We start from the raw sequence: 21,086 nt of genomic DNA, 5'->3' as shown, positions 1-21,086 counted from the left end.
GGACTTTTTCTGGGCTGTAGTGCTCTATGACTCTATAAACATGTTAAAGGTCCCCTTCACTCCCAGAGCAGTCCTTGTGTAGTTTGATAGTGGCCTGTTGTTAGTGGCACAGGGACCTGTATCAGACATTCATGTGACCAGTGTAATTGGCTGTACTGATCTAGGATTCTTTGAGCCTTCTCATTGGACAGAATCGAAGTGGCTTGTTTAGGGTTGAAATAATCATAACCAGCAGACGAGGGCTGCTGCTGCTGAAGTTTTTGTTTAGTCGTTGCTGGGTGAGGAGGAGGAGGTGGTTCAGTAATGCTGTTTTTGGTTTTGCTGCTGTTCTCAGTAGGGGCAGTTTTCACGGATAACCGGGAGCACACCGGGCCCCCGCAGACACTGCCGAGCAGATTGAGAGCTGTCTGTGTCCCTGCCCGGATTGCAGGGGGCTGGGCTCCTGAATCTCCCCTGTCCATGACCTCCCCCTCCCCCTCGCAGCTTATCACCGCCTGGTGTGGGGAACAGACGCTGCTGGTGATGGTCAGACTGACCTTGCTCGGGACAGAGAGCCTTTTTCAGGCCGTGGAGCTGAGGCTGGGGGCAGCAGGCTGTTCTTCTGTGTGGGCAGCCCCCCAGACGGACACGGTGCTCTTTTACACCAACCTCTCTGAATGTGGTATTCTGGTAAAGGTGAGGATCTCAGTATGCGCTTTCCCTCCAACGTGCCCAGCCCCACCCCTACCCCCACTTTAGTTTCTGCCTCTGCACTCGGTTTTAGGGCCTGAGACCAATTTTCATATGTTTCAGGTCTCTGAGCATCAGCTAGTCTATTCCACCCACCTGTACTACAGGCCGAGGGCAGATGCATCTGCTGCTGTGAGATCGAGTCTGGCTATAGCTGGCATTGAGTGCTATTACCCCAGGTAACGCCATGGGCACACGCTCTTCATCCTGCTTGCAAGATGGAGAGTGGGGAGTTGACTTTTGGTTCTTTTTCTGACAGGAAGGTGATTGGTGACAAGCAAACAGGCCTTAGCTGGACACCATTGAGCTCTCCACGGTCTAAATGGGCATCGCCACGGTACTCTTTGCATCTCATGAGTGGTAAGGCCTGAGTCGGTGGCAGCTGGTTTGGAGGGTTTGTGGTGTGGGGGCGGGGCCTTTAACCATGGACGGTCAAGATGGTGCCAAGTGGAGGAGACTCCCTGGGCAGGTGGGTCAGTGACACCAGAGTTCGTAGCCTAGCGTTTGGGGTTCTGGCCATCGGACAGTCTGAAGCCTGAGGCCTGGAGTTGGGGGCCCTCATCACTGCCATCAGTGAGTCTTGGAGTCAAAAGCAATAATGAAGCCTAAAGTTCGGTCGGATGTCGAGGCCTGATGGCCGTGCCCCCGGGTGTCCAGGTCTGCTTTAGGCCGAAAATGGACTGTCCTGGGGTAGGAGGGCAGCTTGTGAGGGAGGGAGGAATGTGGCTTATTTTGTTGCTGCTGCCTGTGTTGTTTGGTGAGCACGTTGTACATGCTAAGTCAGTGCTTGCAGGCTGCCCTCAGCACACACTAAGTTCATGTGTGCAGTCAACGCAAACGCTGCATTTCACTGTTTTGCTGTCCGGTGTTTTCCCTAGACAACTGGCGTGAGGAGCGTTCCTCCAGCAGATACCAGCTGGGTGACCTCATCCATATTGAAGCTTCTGTGAGTGCCAAATGCCTCCCTGTGAGGTTGTACGTCGACAGCTGTGTGGCGACACCAACTCCGGATCAGGACTCTACTCCCAGGCGCCGTTTCCTGGGCTTCAACGGGTGAGGACCCGCTGCTGGCACTGCGCGATGGCCCGTGAATCGATCTCGTTGTCACACTGACTCCCCTCTACTTTCAGTTGCCTGCTGGATAGCAGATCTGCCGGCTCCTTGTCCGTTTTCGTGTCGCCGAGAGCACGTCCCGACAAGCTCCAGATGAGGCTCGATACGTTTCGGCTCCTTGAAGCTGGTAGCTCTGTAAGTTTGGGAGCCTGCAGGGGTTCAAGGGAGGGTCTGAGGGATATCGATGGTATTAATGAGAAATGGCCTTTATTGAGAGCAGAGTTAGTGATGGGAAGGGAGTGGTTTGAAGCTGTCAGATTAAATTTATTACCAAAGTACATATTTACGTGTTACTATATATAGTTGCTTTTTTCGGAGAGGAATACACAATCAATATTCCTGGCTGAGCCTACTGGCAAAAGGTCCCGGCCCAACATTCCCCTTCATAGACGCTGCCTGACCTGCTGAGCTCCTCCACCATTTTGTGCTGCTCCAGATTTCCAGCATCTGCTGCCCCTGTCACCAGACCGCTCTGCTGAGTTCTGGGGTTTAGACCCGGTATCGGTGAAGATGGGACTGATCTGAGAGCCTGACGTGTGTGTTCGTGCCTTGCAGATTTTCATCACCTGTCGCCTGAAAGTGTCTGCAATAGATGCACGAGCTGACTCTGCCAACAAGGCCTGCACCTTCCAGAAGGCAGCCAATCGGTAAGAGTTCCCATTTTCTCCATCAGTGGCTCACCGGAGGGCAGTTTCTCAGGTTCTGATCTGCTTTCAGGTGGTTTCCGGTGGAAGGCCCTGCTGGCATCTGTGCGTGCTGTGACTGGGGAAACTGCAGGGAAGGCAGGAGGAGGCGGAGTACTGGCTCGGGATGGAACACGCTAGGTATGGCCATGCTCGAGGTATGGTCCCAAGCTGCACCCTGCCCCGTGATCAATATCTTAAATTTGCTCATCACCACACAAACCCTCTAATTCTTTCCAGCCCTACAAACTAGTTCTGGACTTCACTTAACGTCGTTTTATTTGCCTGGAGATGCACCACGGTAACTGGCCCCCAATTACACCCACATGGCCAATTAACCTACTAACCCGTACATCTTTGGAATGTGGGAGGACACCAGAGCACCCGGAGGAAACCCACACGGTCATGGGGAGAACATGTACAGAGAGCAGAGAGAAATGAAACGGTGCCACTGGCACTGTAATAGCATCATGCCCGTCACTTCACACCATGCCACCCCAAATATGTGTGCTTACTGTTGGAATCTCTGGTCAAACCCACCTGCTCCCTTCCACATGCCTTTGACCAGGTGTCCCAGCTGAAACGCAGTCACCTGATGTGGTTTGGTGTGGTACTCCGGGGCAGTGTAGGAGCAGAAGCAGGTCTTGCTCCAGCTCTTGTCTTGACTCTGCATCCCTGTTGGGGCACTCTATTATCAAAACCTACCGTGACAATATTCTCGGCTCAGATTCCACTGTCTTTCTTTGGAGGGAGAGTTCTGAGCACAGTCGGGGTCTCGCAGCTCAGAAACCAACCCTGTGGCTCAGCCTGTCTACCCTGACCAGGCTGCCTAACTGAGCTAATCCCCCTTGCCTGCATTCGGTCTGTATCCTTCTCAGCCTTTCCTATCCACGTACATGCCCATGTTTTCATCGCATCTACCTCTACTATTTCCGCTGGCAGCCCATTCCACAATCCCACTACCCTGTGTGTAGTGGGAAAACTGGCTCCTTGGGTCCCACTTAAATGTTACCCCTACCCTCCAGTGTAGACTTGCTAACCTTTGGAGAAGACTATTAGTCTTGCCTCAGAAGTTGTTTCATATCACCAACATGCGCCACGTGGCTGCACTACACAAATGATAACTAAATGTCAGTAAGAAGATGTATATTAAAATAGTCAAATTAAATAAGTTGTGGAAAAGTGAGGTAGTAATCATGTGCATTCACAAATCAGATGGCACAGGTGAAGAAGCTGCTCCTGAATTGTTGAGTGTGCCCCTTCGAGCTCCTGTACCTCCTTCCTGACGGTAGCAATGAGAACAGGGCATGTCCTGGGTGATTGGGGGGAGGGGGAGATCCTTAATGACGGATGCCACCTTTTTGAGGCATCGCCCCTTGAAGATGTCCTGGATGACAGGAAGACTGGTGCCCATGATAGAGCTGTGTGTTTGTAACTTTCTGCAGCTTATTTCGATCCTGTGCAGTGACTCTTCCATACCAGGTAGTGATGAAGCCAGTTCAAATGCTCTCCATGGTTAATCTGTAGAAATTTGAGTGTCTTTAGAGATGTACCAAATCTCCTCAAACTCCTAATGGAATATAGCCACAGGAGTTTGTACCTTCTTTGTACAAACGTAATTGCATCGATATATTGAGCCCAGGATGGTGACATCCAGGAATTTGTTCACCCTTTCCACAGGACTGGTGTGTGTTCCCTCGCCTTGCCCTTTCTGAAGTCCACCATCAACTCTTTGGTCTTGCTGATGTTGAGTATGAGGTTGTTGCGACACCGCTCAGCCACTGATATACCTCACTGCTGTATGCTTGCTCATCACCGTCCGAGATTCTGCCAACAATAGTTGTCTCCTTGTGATTTTACTGACCTCTCAGGTCACCCCTTAGCCTCTGACACTTCAGGGGAAAACAGTTCCAATCTCTGATTGTAACTCGAGCCCTCCGGTACTGGTAACGTCCTTGTGAAATTTTTCTGTACAACATGGGTAAGTGACTAAAACTGTGCACGATACTGCAAGTGTGGTCTTGCTGATAACTCGTATAATTGCAACATGACATGGCTAGGTACTTTATTGATCCCAAAGGAAATTGGTGTCACAGTAGCACTGCAAATGCAGAGATATAAATATCAAAAGAGAAGAAAGAAAGAATGAAAATAAGTTACCTCAAACAGTCTAACAGGAGGGGTCAGTTATAGGTTGACCCATTATAGAGCCTAATGGCCGAGGGTAAGAATGACCTCATATAGCGCTATTCGGAGCAGAGCAGTTGTCTTAGACTATTACTAAAAGTGCTCCTAAAATGCAACACTTCTCACTTGTCCAAGTTAAATTGTATCTGCCATTCCTTGGCCCGCATTCCCAGTCGATCGAGACCCAATTGTAATCTTGGACAAACCTTCACTGTCCACTTCACTATCGCCACTTTTGGTGTTATCTGCAAACAAGCTAACTATGCTACCTAAAGTACATTCTCATCCAAAGAGATATTAGTCCAAAGATCATCCAAAGAGTTGTATTTGTCACACACGTTGAATCATACTGTGAAACACATTGTTTGCATCAACCACCAGCATAGTCCGGTCTGAGGGGCATCCTACAATTGTTCCCATGCCTCACGTGGCATGTCTCCAACTTACTAACCCTGACCTGTATAACTTTGGCCTGTGGGAGGAAACTGCAGCACCTGAGGAAACCCACGTGGTCATGGGGAGAATGTACAAACTCCTTACTCACTGTGGTGGAATTGAACCTGGGCTGCTGGCCCTGTAAAGTGTTAACCTCATCATACTGCCATTTAATATAGATGATGGACAACAGTGGACCCAGAATTGATCCCTGCAGCACACCACAGGTCAAAGACCACCAATCAGAACAACATTCCTCCACTAGCACCCTCTGCCTTCTACCACCAAGTCAACTTCATATCCAGAAGGCCGCTCATCCTAGATCTCAGGTAATCTAATCTTCCAGACCAGCTTCTCATTGTAGGACCTCATCAAAGACCTTGCTGAGGTCCACGTGGACAATCTTTACCACCCTGCCCTCATCTATCCACTAGGTCATCGCTTCAAAAATAACTCGCCCAAATTATTGAGACAACTTCTGGTGCACTAAGTCACACTGACTATTCCTAAGGTCCCTGCCTTTCCAAATCAGGTAGATCCTATCTCTGAGAAGCCCTCAAGTAACTCTTCCACCAGTGATGGACCATAGATCCCAGGCTTGTCCTTGTCCCTTGAGGCCCAATAGCCACCCTCATTGGCTATTATCTTAGCTAGGGCCGCAGCAATTTCTTCCCTGCTCCCACTACGTACTGAGGCTTTCTAAGGCATAGGTCAGACCACATGTGGAGTATTGTGAGCAATATCTCATCTAAGAAAAGATGTGCTGGCATTGGAGAGGATCCAGAAGAGGTTCATGAGAATGATCACAGGAATGAAAGGGTTAACATACAATGGTTGTTTGATGGCTCTGGGCCTGTACACACTGGAAGAATGTACTTAGAAGAATGAGGGGGCACCTTACTGAAACCTACCAAATATTGAAAAGCCTAAACAGAGTGGACATGCAGAGGATGTTGCCAATAGTGGCGGAGTTTAGGTCCAGAGGGCATTGGAGGTCCCTCCAGAACAGATGAGAAGGAATTTCTTTAGCCAGAGGGTGGTGAATCTGTGGAATTCATTGCTACAGATACCTGTGCAGACTGTCATTGGGTACATTTAAAGTGCACTTTGACAGTTATTTGGTTAGATTACGGGGAGAAAGGGACTGAGAGGGAATATACTCAGCCGTGATTGAATGGTGGAGCAGGTCATTGGCCTAAATCTGCTCCTATGTCTTGTGGATTTCGGTTTGCTATCTTAAATAGTTGACTTCTTACAATTAAAGTGATTCCACATTCCAGATTTCCCCACAGTAGGAAAAATCCCATCCAATCCGAAATTCAACCCTTCAGGCGCTTGTTTAAGAAAGTTTCCTCAGTCCAGTAAACAAAGCCTTTTTTGCTTTTTCTTTTATAGCCTCTCAGTTTGAGGATGAGCAATTGCAGATGGAAGGGGAGGTTCAAATCGGACCGCTGGAAATCTTGTCTGCTAGTCTCCAAGACCCTGTTCCCAGGGTGTGGCTGGGGAGCCAGAACATGTCCCATATGGAAGAGGCTCCTTGGCATGGTAAGAACTAAACTCTCCTCTTGTACTACCCTTGTCTTCTCTTCCCTGGAAGACTGACCTGTTTTTGTCCTGTTTTCCTGCAGGTGAAGTGACCACCAAGACGCTGCTGATATCAGTGGTACTGGTGGGGGTTGTAGCTCTCCTGTTGTCTGCGCTGCTAGTTGGAGGAGTTGTCATCTGCGGGGCTCTAACCTTCTTCAATCTAAATCACAAACTGACCAGATTCTCTGTTTAGCAACAATGGCCAAGTCTGGAATACTGAACGTTGAATTCTTTTGTGAAGAAATGTCTACAATCGGTGGGGGAGGTGCAGCATCAGCCTTTCAACCCCCTGGCTGAATATTTGTTGACTTCAGTCCTGAAACTCTGTAAGAAGAATTGAACTCTGGCTAGCGCTACTTTGTGGGTTTAGACAACTGAGCCGTATCACTGGTTGTTTCCAGCAACCAGAGCTATTTATTACAGGCCTGTGTATTCTACATTTTAACCTTTTTTCCCCTGGGCCTGCTTTGTCCAAATATGTCAAGACAACCTCCCCTTACACTTCTATGTGGTAAAGTTACTGAATTAGAACCCGAAGTCCACATTCAGTTAATAATTGTTGAATAAACATCTTGGTAATACTAACCATGAACACTCGCAAAAGATCATTAATTTACTGGTATCTTTGTGTTGTCTCTTAATTGCATGAGGCAGTTAATAGAGAGGCCAGACTGTCCTAGCTAAACTAGACAGGTCACCCCTGAGTTACAAATACCCAACTTATGGACTCCTACACATTAGCAAGCCCCGTCTTATTAAAATCAGAAGTTTGACATTTGTTTCCCTCCTACAAACAAATCTGTCCCTCATTCAAATGACGGCTTGTATCAGTTTTCACCTTTTCATGTTATTCATCACAATCCTGTGGAGGGACAGATACCGGCGTTTGCTTTTTTTGGGTGTATTTTCTAACTTGTGAACAAGGGCTCGTGGTTGTTGGGAGCTGACTGACTGTTGAACAAATCCGTGGCTGAACAGTTGCAGGCAAAGCTGGAGCTGATGTTTCACTGAAAAGTCTTTGCTGATTTGCTTCTTATCTCTTCCAGTAAATCCGATTCATTTCCTTCTCTCATCAACACTGACACACAATACTGTGCAAAAGTCTTAGGGACGTATACAAGTATTTAGCTAGGGTGCCTAAGGCTTTTGCACAGTCCTGTAAGTGGCAACAAGGAGCAGAGAGTGCTGTTGTATATCTGACGGGAGCAAAGGTGTTGAGGGTGGTAAGGATGGAGTACCATGGGAGGGTTGTGGGACAGGTGGCAGAGGAGTGCTGGGGCAGGGGATGCTGTAGGTGCAGATACACCCAGTCCTGAGATGCCAGGCAAGATTATTTGATTCCAAACAATTGGTTTATTGACCATTACAGAATGTCTCTCTGGTGCTTCCTGCTCCCTTCCCTCTCCACGCTTGCTTCCCACTCAGTCCACCTTGGAGACCCATTTCAGAACCAGGTTTATCATCACTCATATGTCATGATTTTTTTAAAATGAGGCAGCAGTACAGTGCAATACATTAAATTACTACAGCGATGTGCCAATGTCTTAGGCGCCCTAACTGTGCCCGAGACTTTTGCACAGTTCTGTACAGTGAAATGCATTGTTTGCATTAACAACCAACACAAGCTAAGGATGTGCTGGGGGCAGCCCACAAGTCCAGTTCACAGAGCAAGAGTTTCAATAACGAAACAAAGCAACGCACACAAAACGCTGCAGGAACTCAGCAGGTCAGGCAGCGCCTATGGAAATGAATGATGCTTCGGGCCGAGGCCCTTCTTCAGGACTGGAAAAGAAGGGGAATAAGAAGGTGTTGGGAGGGGAAGGCGGGTAGCTAGAATAAGATCTTCTTCCCCACCTTCGCAGAGACAGGTCTCGAACCCCAGACTGAGCTGTTTTTGAGCCTCCGACCTCAAAGGCATCAGTATTCTAACCTCCCGTCCCACCAGGCCTTGGTCTTGTATCGTTTGTCGGGCGGCACCAGTTGTGAACATCCATTGCCAGGGGAGCTGTTCCCCTCTGAGGGTCTCCGGGAGCCCTGTTCTGTCAAAGGTTCCTTCAGCTGAATGAATGGCTCATTGGAGAATCCACAAGTGGTTAAGGCCCAAAAAGCAGAAGTCTCCTTTGACCAATCTCAACACCAGGTGATCTGACTCTCTGGGGCATCTGGGATGGTGAGGGCCCTTACTGACAGACACCACCTTATGAAGATAAACACAAGAGATTCTGCAGATGCTGGAAATCCAGAGCAGCACACACAAAACGCTGGAGGAACTCAGCAGGCCGGGCGGCCTCTACGGAGAGGAACACGCCGTCGATGTTTGAGACCCACCATCTGTTTAATCTGTTGCCTTTTGGAGATGTCCTCGCTGGTGGGGAGGGTTGAGTTTACAAACCTCCACAGCTGTTCCCAAAACTGTGCAGTGACGACAACCAAGTGATCCATGTATCCCAAACCCTCCCTCCTGCACCAGTTCCTTGGCCATGCATTCAACAGGACTATTTCCTACCTTGCTAGCACAGAGAGATTACAAACCTGGAGCCCCTGCCTTCAAGTTATAAGACCATAAGACATAGGAGCAGAATTTGGCCTTTTGGCCCATTGAGTCTGCTCCGCCATTTCATCACGGCTGATTCAATTTTCCTTTCAGTCCACAATTTCCTGCCTTCTCCCCGTATCCCTTCATGCCCTGACCAATCAAGAATCCATCCTCCTCTGCCTTAAACATACATGCAGACTTGGCCTCCACAGCTACCTGTGGCAACGAATTCCACAGATTCACCACTCTCTGTCTAAAGGAATTCCTACTCATCTCCATTCTAAAAGGACGCCTCTCTTTTCTGAGTCTGTGTCCTCTGGTCTTGGACCAACCCACCATCCACTCATTTAGAAAATAATCAACCCTTTCATTTCTTCTACCAAAGTGCATGACCATACACTTCCCTATACACTATATTCCATCTGCCATTTCTTTGCCCATTCTCCTAATCTGTCCTTTCGCAGCCTCTCTACTTCCTCAACACTACCTGCCCCTCCACCCCCCACCTATCAGAGCCATCAATTCCATCATCCAAATCATTGGCATATAATGTAAAAAGAATCGGTCCCAACACAGACCACAAGTCACCAGCAGCCAAGCAGAAAAGGCTCCCTTTATTTCCACACTTTGCCCCCCCGCCAATCAGCCACTGCCATACCCATGCAAGAATCTTTCCTGTAATACCATGAGTTAGAGCTCAAAAATGCTAATATAGGTATTTTATGATCTTGGCGAGGATTTCTGTCTCGGGCTGCCGATCATCCCTTCCACAAGTGACTTAAAATTCATGCTCTTACAATATTCCATTTAATCTCCCCTCATAAATAAATTCTAATTCCCTCGGAAGCTGTTAAGTCTCCAAGCCCGGCACCACCACACCTCCCCACCGCGAACCCTCCTGCGTGCAATCCCGCCTGCGGCCGCGGGCGCCGCTGTCTACGGAGGCGGAAGTGTACCTCGTTGTAGTTTCCCCACGCCAGCGGCGAGTGGTGCAGCGCTGAAATACTCCCCCCCCCCACCCCACCCCCGCGGGAAAGCGGCAACATGGTTGAGAAAAAACGCGAGAGCACAGGTAAGATAGAGGGTGAGGCAGGGCGGCAGAAGATGGAAGTGCGAAGGTTAGGGGGAGGGGGAGGGAGAGAGGAGGAGGTGGAAGGGGAGAGGGAGGGGGACGGAGGAGGGGGATGAAGGGGATGGGGAATTGGTGCGTGGGGTTAGGGAGAGGGGAGGGGAGAAGGTGGAGGTCTGGGGTTGGAGGGTAGGGTTGGGAGAAAAGGAGGGATTTTGGAGGTGAAGTGGGTAGGATGACGGGGTGGGGAAGGAGCAGGGAGTGAGGGAATGAGATGGAGTTAGTGGGGATGAAAGGTGAGGGGGTCGATGTGGGAACAAGTTTGTGGTGTTGGGGTTGTGAGGTAAAGGAGCGAAGGGTGAGGGTTAGGTGGAAGGGGAAGGGTTGGGTGAGGGAGAGGAGGTTCGGTGGAAAACTTGAGGCAGGCTCTCAGCTGTTGTTTTCTATCGGGTCCTTCCGTTCAGGCCGGTCCCAGGATGGTGGGCAACGGCGGGTCCTGGACCAGGCCACCCGCCAGCGACGCCTCAACCGGCAGCTTGACGCTTTGGAGAAGGACAATTTCCAGGACGATCCCCATGCCAACCTCCCGCAGCTGAAGCGCCTGCCACAGTTCGACGACCCTCACGCTGAGTCTGGTAAGAGGAGGAACGTGAACGGGTGGATCAATGGAGTGGGAGGGAGGGAGTGTCGACTGTGTTGTATAGGGGAGGGGGAGCTGGTGGAAATGAGCAATGGAATGGGGTTTGGGAGGCTGCTTCAGGAGATGGGTTGATTATTGATTTGGCTGGCAGCACACTGGTGATTGACTCTTTGTTTCAGCAAAGAAGAAGAAAAAAACACGCGGGGATCACTTTAAGCAGCGTTTCCGCAAGAATTTCCAGTCGCTGTTGGAGGAGCAGGTCGGGTTTATTTGCTTCTATTCTCCCTGTACTTGTGAGCGGGTGGAGTGTGGCTGGAAAGTTGAACGCCTGTCTGCCCCAGCCAGAGGGGGTGATGCAGTAAGAGATTCATTGCCTTTGTCTTCGGAGACTTTGTCCGTGTGGGTAGGATCTTTTTGATAAGGTTGATACTTAGTACGAGTCTGGAAATGAGAACCCGCTGTTGAGCCCCTGATGTGATGTTATGGTTTTGTTTAGTGGCCTTCAGTGTGTGTTGGGAACGTATAAAGTGGCTCTTGTGATCCTCTGCAAGAGTTTCAAGGCCCTGCATCATTTACAGTGCCCCTTAGCCCAGCCCGACGTGATTCTGTAATATCAGTGAACCCTACTACATGACATCAGGATCTCATTAACCTTACACCAGCCTGTTCACATTTCATTTATTATCGAAGTGTGAATACTGCGTACAACCTCGAGATTTGTCTCCTCACAGGCAGCCACGAAACAAAGAAACCCAAACGACAGTCAAACAGCCAGTGTGCGGAGAGAGAAATAAACAAGCCATACAAATAGTAAAAGCAAATAACACACAGAATGAATGTGCGTGTGCAGACACAAAGCCGCAGGAGCAGGCCGCAGCCTCAGTTCAGCGCAGAGCTGAGTAAACATCAGTATCTATATAATAATTCAAAGTGTAAGGCAATAGGAGTTGTACTTGCAGCAAGATCACAGTCACGGCATTAGGTAACAGCATTCACAAGAAGTTAATTTATTAATCTCGTTTCTGGGTGTGTTAGAGATTACTGTGTACAGATTACAACAGTGACCCTGTCACCGTCTCGAGGTCTTTGTGACGTCCTGGAGTAATAATGTCCTTAATTTTAGCTTTGTCCCCCTTGATGTGGAAGTGCCCTACAGAGGATCTTCTCTGTCTTGTCCTCAACTCTTTTGGTTATCCAGAGCACTCAATTAGGTCACGAAACACGTAGGAGAGGAAGAGACCAGCCTTGTGATTTCACCCTTTCAGCCAACTGCGCCTCCTTCCAGATGCTCGTCCCTTGCCTCGATCCCAGGCCAATCCCTGCAATTCCTTATCTGCCAGTAGCAAGTGGCTGGTGTCATACAGAGGTTAACATCTGTGGCTGTTGTGGAATTACTAATGTATTTCATTTCTGGCCAAGCAGAACCTGAGCTCAACTGAAGGGCCAAACTACCTGACAGCCTGCGTCGGTCCCTCCAAGCTGCCCCAGCGCCATTTCTGTGCAGTGTGTGGCTTTCCGTCCAACTACACCTGCGTGTCGTGTGGAGCTCGGTACTGCTGTGTCAAGTGCCAGGGGACACATCAAGAAACCAGGTATAAAGACAAGAGATTCTGCAGATGCTGGAAATCTTAAGCAACATCCACAAAATACTGGAGGAACTCAGCAGGTCAGGCGACATCTGTGGAGGGGAATCAACAAAGACCATTTTGGGCTGAGACCTTTCATCAGTACTTTTAATATCCTGATGAAGGTCTTGGCCCAGAACATTCAATGGATCAATGGTTCCACTTAATATCAGAGAATGTATACAGTATACAGCCTGAAATTCTTGCTCTTCACAGACATCCACCAAACAGAAGAAAAAAGAAAAAAACGAATGACAGGAAAACATTAGAGCCCCCAAAGACCCCCTTCCCCCACCTGCCTCAGCAAAATGCATCAACCCCTCCCCCCCACCCACCATGCAAGGAGTAGCAAGCCTCCAAAGGGACCATGATCTAGAGTCTTCAAAAACCACTGTTCACCCCAACGGTTTGACCTCTCCCTCGCCCTCCCCTGCCAATCCATGGTCTCTTTACTGTCGTGATGAGGCCACACTCAGGTTGGAGGAGCAACACCTTATCTTCTGTCTGGGTAGCCCCTGGCCTGATGGCATGAACATCGATTTCTGGAATGTCCCTTCCCCATTCTCTATTACCCATCTCACTTTATCCCCTTGCCTGCCCCTCACCTCCCTCTGGTGTTCCTGTGTCCTTTTCTTTCTTCCATGGCTGGTCTCTTTCACCAGTCAACTTCCCAGCTCTTCACTTCATCTCTACCCGTCCCAGTTTCACCTGTCACCTTGTGCTTCTCTCTCCCCTCCACCCAGCTTTTAAATCTACTCCAGTCCTGTCAAAGGGTCTCGGCCTGAAATGTCAACTCTTTTTCCATGGATGCTGCCTGCCCTGCTGAGTTCCTCTAGCATTTTTTGTGTGTTGCTGGGAGAAACTCAAAAGAGTTGTTTTTGTTACATGGCTACCGTTATCATCAATTGAAATTCCACAATTAGCATTTTTAGTTTTAAACCGCAGTCTTGGGATGAGTGGCTGCTGGTCCATTAACGTGGCTGCTACACCGCAGGGCCTCCCTGATCGCAGACTTGCAGTCAGCTGAGTTAGAGACAGGCCTTTCTGTGCCAGCCATCAACTCACCGTCACCTAATTCCATTATTATTTTGATTATTCTCCTCAAATTACAACAGCTTCATATATTTATTATTTCGAGATACAGCTGTTACACCCACGTGACCAATTAACCTAGAAACTTGTACGTCTTTGGAATGTGGGAGGAAACCAGAGCACCCAGAGGAAACTGGCATGGTCACGGGGAGAGCGTGCAGACTCTGCACAGACAGCACTCATTGAGGTTGGATCCGGGAGACGGTGGCTCTCCCATTTGTGTAGCCCGTTTGATGGTGCTCCTTTCCTTGGTGTTCCCTTTCACAGGAGCTGGTCGAGTGGGTGGGTGGGGTAGTTCAGTCTTGTCTTTGAGTGTTGGGGGGGGGGGGAAGCCCAGGTTTTTCGGCAGCTTAATAATAATTGGGTTTGATGCCCCTTCCCTCTCGTGCAGGTGCCTGAAGTGGACGGTGTGAGCTGCAAGATGGTGCTCAGTGCAGGTTTAAATGTGTCTTCTGCCCCAGGGACCTGAACTGCCAGGCGGAGAGTGTTTCACTGCTGCACGTTGTTGGACTGTTAAAATGATTCATTGTGCAGACCTTGGCGAGGGGAGGCTTCAGAACTGGCTTGTTAAATTTAGTCTCCAAGATTGTTATTCAAATGTAAGTAAGATGATTCCTGCTTTGAGGAATGTGAGCATTGCCAAGAGTGACTATAAAATGCCAAGTACTGGTGAAACATTAATACAACACACAAGCCAGGGAAATGTACCTTAACAGATCGGGTCTCAAACTGCACCCAGTGACTGACAGTGGTCAGCCCTAGGTCTTCCCACAAACGATTCTTCCAACTAGTGTGTTATGACTTAGCTAGTTCCCTTTTGCCTACATCTGTAAAAGTTACCATTGGACATAGGAGCAGAATTAGGCCATTCGGCCCATCGAGTCCGCTCCACATTCCATCATGGCCGATTTATTGTCCATCTCAACCCACATTCTCTTGCCTCCCGCCGCTCCCCAGCAATGTTTGACACTTGATGAATGAAGAACCTATCGGCCTCCGCTTTAAAAATACCCAATGAGTGGGCCTTCAGAGCCACCTGTGCAATAAATCCCACAGCATCCTCTCCACATCCACTCTATGTCAGTCTTTTGATATTTGATTGGTTACAGTAGGTATTGTGGTAACAACAACAGAGACTAGATCTCCTTTGGATAGATCTGGTTTCCTGTGGTGGTTGATATCAAAGGACAAGGGGTGAGATCGTCATCACAAGCCTGGGTGGAAGGTATGGAGATCCTGAGATGCCCTGACCTGACTTCCCCTCTCAGCCTCAGCAGTGTAGTCCAAAGGAAAGCTTATGAAGCAGTACGTTTGGCACCAGCTTGGCTGCTGGAAGGATGTTCAATGACATCCAGTGGCCATATGGGCTCCTCTCTGGATTTGCTGTCTGGGTTTTCTTCCAAGGCTGCCTACGAGGTAGTTGGGCTATTTACCCATGACGAGCACCAGGACGAGTCCACACACCGGTGGGCCTGCCTGCTACGTGTGCAGGGGCCAGACCTCTTCCTCATCCGCTAGTTCAGCTCGAGTCCAAAAGGAGTTCAGTTTCTGTGTGTTGCCAGTGAGGTGGCACTACGTGAGGCTTGCTGAAGGGAGAGACTTACACATTCAGCTCTCCTTTTTGCAAGACATTTAGCCAGAAGTGGAAGCTGAAAATGAGAGCGTCCCGCTCTCTGACCAAACGCATCACGATAACCATTTTTCTTGTACAAGTTTGCTTTTAAAGGTGTTGACTTTGCAATTCAAGTAGTTTTAAACAGTCCTGACGAAGGGTCTCGGCCCGAAACGCCGACATCGCTTCTCCCTATAGATGCTGCCTAGCCTGCTGTGTTCTTCCAGCATTTTGTGTGTGTTGTTGTTAGAGTTTTAAACAGTCAGGATGGCTTAATTATCCCCGTTTATCATGACCCGCTGTTTGATTCTTTTCACCTTTTTGTTCAGGTAATATTTCCATATTTAGGCAATTTATCAGTTCTTTAAAAAAATCAGAGCATAAGAATTAGGAGGAGGATCAGACCTCGAGCTTGGTCTGCTATTCTCGATTATGACTGAATTATTCCTGTGCCTGCTGTGTGCCAGGTCTCCTAAACTCCTTGTGCTTTTAAATATCTCTTGTATTTGGTTACTTGTGAATAATTTTATTGTTTTGTTACCACATGGTGCTGGAAGAAAATTTATCCTGAGGAACAGACCTCGTTTCTATGTTGTGTAAAGATCTTAATTTCGTTAATAACTTAAAAAGATTTGTGTTAGTTTAAAACAATCAAGTTGTGTCCATCATTTTTCCCTTTTCATTTTGACTCTTTTTGTGCCCTGACCAGACTTCCTATAATCAAATATATTTTAAGGCACCATTACTTGGGCAATGTATTCTTTGCTTCTCATTCCTGGACTGTTAACGATGACTTTGTGGTTTGATGTTTTACATGCCGTTTCTCGTCTTTTTTTCCCAGTTTGTGCCATTTGTTTCTTTGCGTGTTGAGGCTTTGAAGTTTTGTTTTCTTTGTTTTGTGGCTGTCTGTGCGAAGATGAATCTGGGTTTTATACTGCATTTATACTTTGTGTACTTTGAATTTTAAACAGTGTCTTCCTACAGGAAAGTTGGATCGGAAAAGCTAAACTGGAAGATGCTAGAAATCTGAAATAAAAGCAGATACTCATCGGGTCAGGCAGCATCTGTGAAGGGAGAATCAGAGTTAACATTGCAGCTCAGTGGCCCATTGTCAGAGTAAGAAAAGCTGACCTGCAGTCACACCCACACTCACACTCAACCCAACAGAAACCTTCATCCAGCTAGCTTCCATCTCTCCTCCTCTTTCTCTCGGTGTTTCTGTATTTCAGTGATTTTTTTCCAGATTTAACCTGTATATAATAAATAATTGCTTACATTATAGTTGGCTCCCGTTGCAGCCTTCTCTGAGTTGGTGAGACCTGTAGTAAATTAGAGGACCGCTTTATCGTGCACCTCCTCTCCATCAGCCAAAAGCAGAGCTTCCTAGTGGCCAAACATGTTAAATCTAATTTCCATTCCTGTTCCAAAATGTTGTTCCATGGTCTCCTTTTGTGCCAGGAAGAGGCCGCCCTCAAGGTGAAGGAGCAATACCTTGTATTCTGTCTGGGTATACTCCAACCTGATGGCATGAATATTGATTTCTCCTTCTGGTAAAACATTTTCCTCTTCCTCCCCTCTTTCACTATTCCCCACTATGTTCAACTCTCTTCTCCTATCAGATTCCTTCCTCTTACCTACCTAGCTTCACCCATCACCTTCCAGCTCTCCTTTTTATTCTGGCATCTTCCCCCTTCTTTTGCAGTCCTGAAAGGTCTCGGCCCAAAATGTCGACTGTTTATTCATTTCTTCAGCTGCTGCCTGACCTGCTGAGTTCCTCCAGCATTTTGTCTGCGTTACTTTGCGTTTCCCGCTTTGGACCCTCTCATGTTTATCAGTGACTGAATAATCTCCATAGAGGCTGTGGGGTGCTTTCCATTTATCAGGAAGCGTAGAGTGGGTTGTATTTCAACCTTCTTTCATGTGAAGTTCTGGAGTGTCAGCCTCGATTGCGTGCTTGGATTGGGTCTTCCCACTGGCAGGCGTCAGAGTCCTACCACTCCGCGTGTGCTTGCCTGCTTGAACTCCGTTCACCCTACAGGGCGTGGTGGCATGGTGATTTCTTCTTCTGATAAGATGGTAGCACTTTCAGTCGCAGCAGTTTCTACAGGTCCAAACATAGGTTTTTACAACCACAAAACCCTGCTGCACATTAACAACTTAAAAGTACCGCAGGTCTCCCTATCATTATTTAATCGCTCAAACTGAAGGAGTTGGACGGTGTGGATTGTGCTGCAGTCTGTGTCAGAGAGGAGTTGGTGTGCACTCTAACAGCAAGTGATTGCCTTGGTTGCTTTTCTTGTGATCGCAGCACCCTGTTGGACATTGTTAATGTGGGATGCTGCAAGTCCAGTTCACTAATCTGTTGGCGGCAGGTGGGGCTGCTGGGCGGCCTCGGTCATAGCAAGGACCAGGCATCAAGCCGCAGTGTGGCCTTTATACAGCCGCCCAGGCTGGAGCTGGTGCTGCCTCCTAGTGTTCGCTCGGCAGAAGACAAGCTGTATTGTGTTCAACTGCAGACTCATAACATTCATGGATTCAGGGTCTTGACGATATATTTTTCTGTGTGACTGTATTTCACTGATATTTTATAAGTGCTGTGTTTGACTGTTGGTACTATGTTTTGACCCTTGGCCTTGGAGGAACACTGCATTCATGTATGGTTGAATGACAATTAAACTTGAACTTGAGACAATATAAGGCCATTTTGACAATTCGGTGTCAGGAATTCAAACCTGACCAGGGCAAGTTGAATTTGTTATTGCATAAATGTGAATAGATGATCAGTGATGAGAGCGTGGACGTTGAAATTGCAAAGACTAATGTGGTTGGATATCAGGTGTGGCAGTATCGCATGGTACCACCAGGTTCAATTCCTGCCTCTGTCTGTATGTTCTCCTTCGACTGCGTGGGTTTCCTCTCGGTGCTTCGGATTCCTTCCGTATTCCCAAGATGTATGGGCCAGTAGGGTAACCAAGGATGTAATGTTGAGGTTTTATAAGGCTTGGAGTACGCTTATCACATGAATAATGTTTATCGTCTAGGCCTATACTCACTGGAAATCAGAAGAATAAGGGGCGACTCATTGAAGCCTATGGAATGGTGAAAGGCCTTGATAGAGTGGATGTGGAGAGGATGCTCCCTATGGTGGGAGAGTGTAAGACCAGAGGACACAGCCTCAGTGTAGAGGGACATCTATTTGAAATGGTGATGTGGAGGAATTTCTTTACCAGAGGGTGATGAATCTGTGGAATTCATTGGTATATCTACATAGTGTTATGCCTGCAGCCCCCTCCTTTGTGAGAATCGCAAGATCACTGTTGAGTTGGGTCAAGGGGCCCAGGAAATGAGGGAGGAACGTGCGGAATGCCTCGTTCCCCGGCGATGAAAAGCTACGAGACATGGCCATTGTCTCCTGGAGACAATGTTTGTGGATTGGGGACTATGCTACGTGCACGCCCTCGGGCAAAGTGGGCTGGTTGAGAGAGAGATTGCATCACCCCCAACCTGATTGACATCTACGACCCTGCGAGTCAGGATAAAAGAGGGGCTGTAGGAACAGCCTCTCAGACGCACCAGAAGAAACGCTAGCGATCCCGTAATAGCGGGAAGCCATTTGAAGGAGGCCACGTGTGTTCAGTTCCATTGCCTGGGACTGGTGGCTGGTACCACGGAAAACGGCTTTTAACTAACAACGGGGAAACCAACTCCCCCGACTCAATGGATTGGCCTCATAAAAGACCTGGGCAAGTTTAAAACCGTCTCTCTTAAACCCAAAGAGCTGCAGCTTGAATGACAGTGACTTTTATATTTCCATCGGACAATGCATTATCCCCTAGACAACGACAGAGCTATTTCTTATTGATCATTATTATATCCGCGCTTTTAGATTTAGTACTGATGATGTATATTATCTGTATGTTTGCATTAATCTTATTTTTGTGCCCTTTTATCAATAAATACTTTAAAAAATAGTACCATCAGACTTCAACAGACCTCTCTATCTTTGCTGGTAAGTCACCCAGTTACGGGGTACGTAACAAATTGGGGTTCTCGTCTCGAGATTTGATACCAAATTGGAGGGCCAGTGAATCGGGCTCGTAAGTCCAAACTTGGATCTGGTTACGCAGGTAGCCAGACGGGAAACCAGCAAAGATGGACGTGGGGGAATTTATAGAAAACCCGACTCTGGAGGCGGCCACCAAATCAGACTTGATAAATTTGGCGAAGGGGTTAAACCTCGCAGAGGTGAGGTTGTCATTGAAAAAGCGGGAGGTGCGAAGGGCAATAACTCAGTATTATATTGGGAAGAATGTGTTTACAGCTGAGGTATTGGAAAATATCCCTGAAAAGGTACCAGCTAGTGGGACGGCTCAGTTAGAGTTGGAGAAATTAAGGTTGGGACATGAAATTAGGGTAAAACAGCTGGAAGCAACTGAGAAGGAGAAAGAAAGAGCCGAGAGAGAGAGAGAGATAAGGAGTTAGAGCAGGACAGAGCTGAGAAGCAAAGAGAGCATGAACTTCAGTTAAAACAGAAGGAAAGGGCCGAGAAGGAGAGGGAGGCAGAGAAACTACTCAACTACTATGGAGCTTTTCAGTGTTTGCCAGGAACGTCCACGCCAATTTTACATCTGTAAAATTTTATCCTTTCTGAATGACTAACCCCACCCTTCCACAGCCTCTTCCGCTGCCCACCCACGGGATTACTACCCCCCACCCTTCCACAGTCTCTGCCCACTCACGGGATTACTACCCCCTCACCCTTCCAGAGCCTCTTCCCACTCACGGGATTACTACCCCCCACCCTTCCACAGTCTCTTCCGCTGCCCACCCACGGGATTACTACCCCCCACCCTTCCACAGTCTCTTCCCACCCACGGGATTACTACCCCCCACCCTTCCACAGTCTCTGCCCACTCACGGGATTACTACCCCCCACCCTTCCACAGTCTCTGCCCACTCACGGGATTACTACCCCCCATCCTTCCACAGTCTCTGCCCACTCACGGGATTACTACCCCCCACCCTTCCACAGTCTCTGCCCACTCACGGGATTACTACCCCCCACCCTTCCACAGCCTCTTCCCACTCACGGGATTACTACCCCCCACCCTTCCACAGCCTCTTCCCACTCACGGGATTACTACCCCCCACCCTTCCACAGTCTCTGCCCACTCACGGGATTACTACCCCCCCACCCTTCCACAGTCTCTGCCCACTCACGGGATTACTACCCCCCATCCTTCCACAGCCTCTGCCCACTCACGGGATTACTACCCCCCCATCCTTCCACAGTCTCTGCCCACTCACGGGATTACTACCCCCCCACCCTTCCACAGTCTCTGCCCACTCACGGGATTACTACCCCCCATCCTTCCACAGCCTCTGCCCACTCACGGGATTACTACCCCCCCATCCTTCCACAGTCTCTGCCCACTCACGGGATTACTACCCCCCATCCTTCCACAGTCTCTGCCCACTCACGGGATTACTACCCCCCACCCTTCCACAGTCTCTGCCCACTCACGGGATTACTACCCCCCACCCTTCCACAGCCTCTTCCCACTCACGGGATTACTACCCCCCACCCTTCCACAGTCTCTGCCCACTCACGGGATTACTACCCCCCCACCCTTCCACAGTCTCTGCCCACTCACGGGATTACTACCCCCCATCCTTCCACAGCCTCTGCCCACTCACGGGATTACTACCCCCCCATCCTTCCACAGTCTCTGCCCACTCACGGGATTACTACCCCCCCATCCTTCCACAGTCTCTGCC

General features: G+C 48.7%; 2 protein-coding genes across 4 annotated transcripts; both read left to right on the top strand.

Moving 5' to 3' along the window:
- The first annotated feature begins 213 nt into the window (after window positions 1-213).
- Window positions 214-7,319, top strand: LOC140729351 (zona pellucida sperm-binding protein 3-like). Its single transcript, XM_073049000.1, has 9 exons — window positions 214-675; window positions 793-908; window positions 989-1,089; window positions 1,608-1,782; window positions 1,860-1,977; window positions 2,398-2,489; window positions 2,560-2,666; window positions 6,543-6,692; window positions 6,776-7,319. The coding sequence occupies exons 1-9, from the start codon at window positions 304-306 to the stop codon at window positions 6,925-6,927; spliced, it is 1,383 nt and encodes a 460-aa protein (XP_072905101.1). The 5' UTR covers window positions 214-303; the 3' UTR covers window positions 6,928-7,319.
- Window positions 7,320-10,271: 2,952 nt separating this feature from the next.
- znhit1 (zinc finger, HIT-type containing 1) lies at window positions 10,272-19,273 on the top strand. Of its 3 annotated transcripts, none has more exons than XR_012099311.1 (6): window positions 10,272-10,342; window positions 10,804-10,974; window positions 11,159-11,238; window positions 12,402-12,571; window positions 14,088-14,295; window positions 18,350-19,273. XR_012099311.1 is itself a non-coding variant. In XM_073049003.1 (5 exons), the coding sequence occupies exons 1-5, from the start codon at window positions 10,315-10,317 to the stop codon at window positions 14,107-14,109; spliced, it is 471 nt and encodes a 156-aa protein (XP_072905104.1). In that variant the 5' UTR covers window positions 10,272-10,314; the 3' UTR covers window positions 14,110-16,587. The 3 variants fall into 3 exon arrangements, 1 of the variants encoding a protein (XP_072905104.1); XR_012099310.1 differs by lacking the exon at window positions 18,350-19,273 and adding an exon at window positions 16,293-16,587; XM_073049003.1 differs by lacking the exon at window positions 18,350-19,273 and having other exon boundaries at window positions 14,088-16,587.
- The last annotated feature ends 1,813 nt before the right edge of the window (window positions 19,274-21,086 follow it).

Source organism: Hemitrygon akajei, chromosome 6, assembly GCF_048418815.1.
Source record: "Hemitrygon akajei chromosome 6, sHemAka1.3, whole genome shotgun sequence".
Lineage (NCBI taxonomy): Eukaryota > Metazoa > Chordata > Chondrichthyes > Myliobatiformes > Dasyatidae > Hemitrygon > Hemitrygon akajei.
Note: the sequence above shows the minus strand (reverse complement) of the source record. Positions and strands in the feature narration are given on the sequence as shown.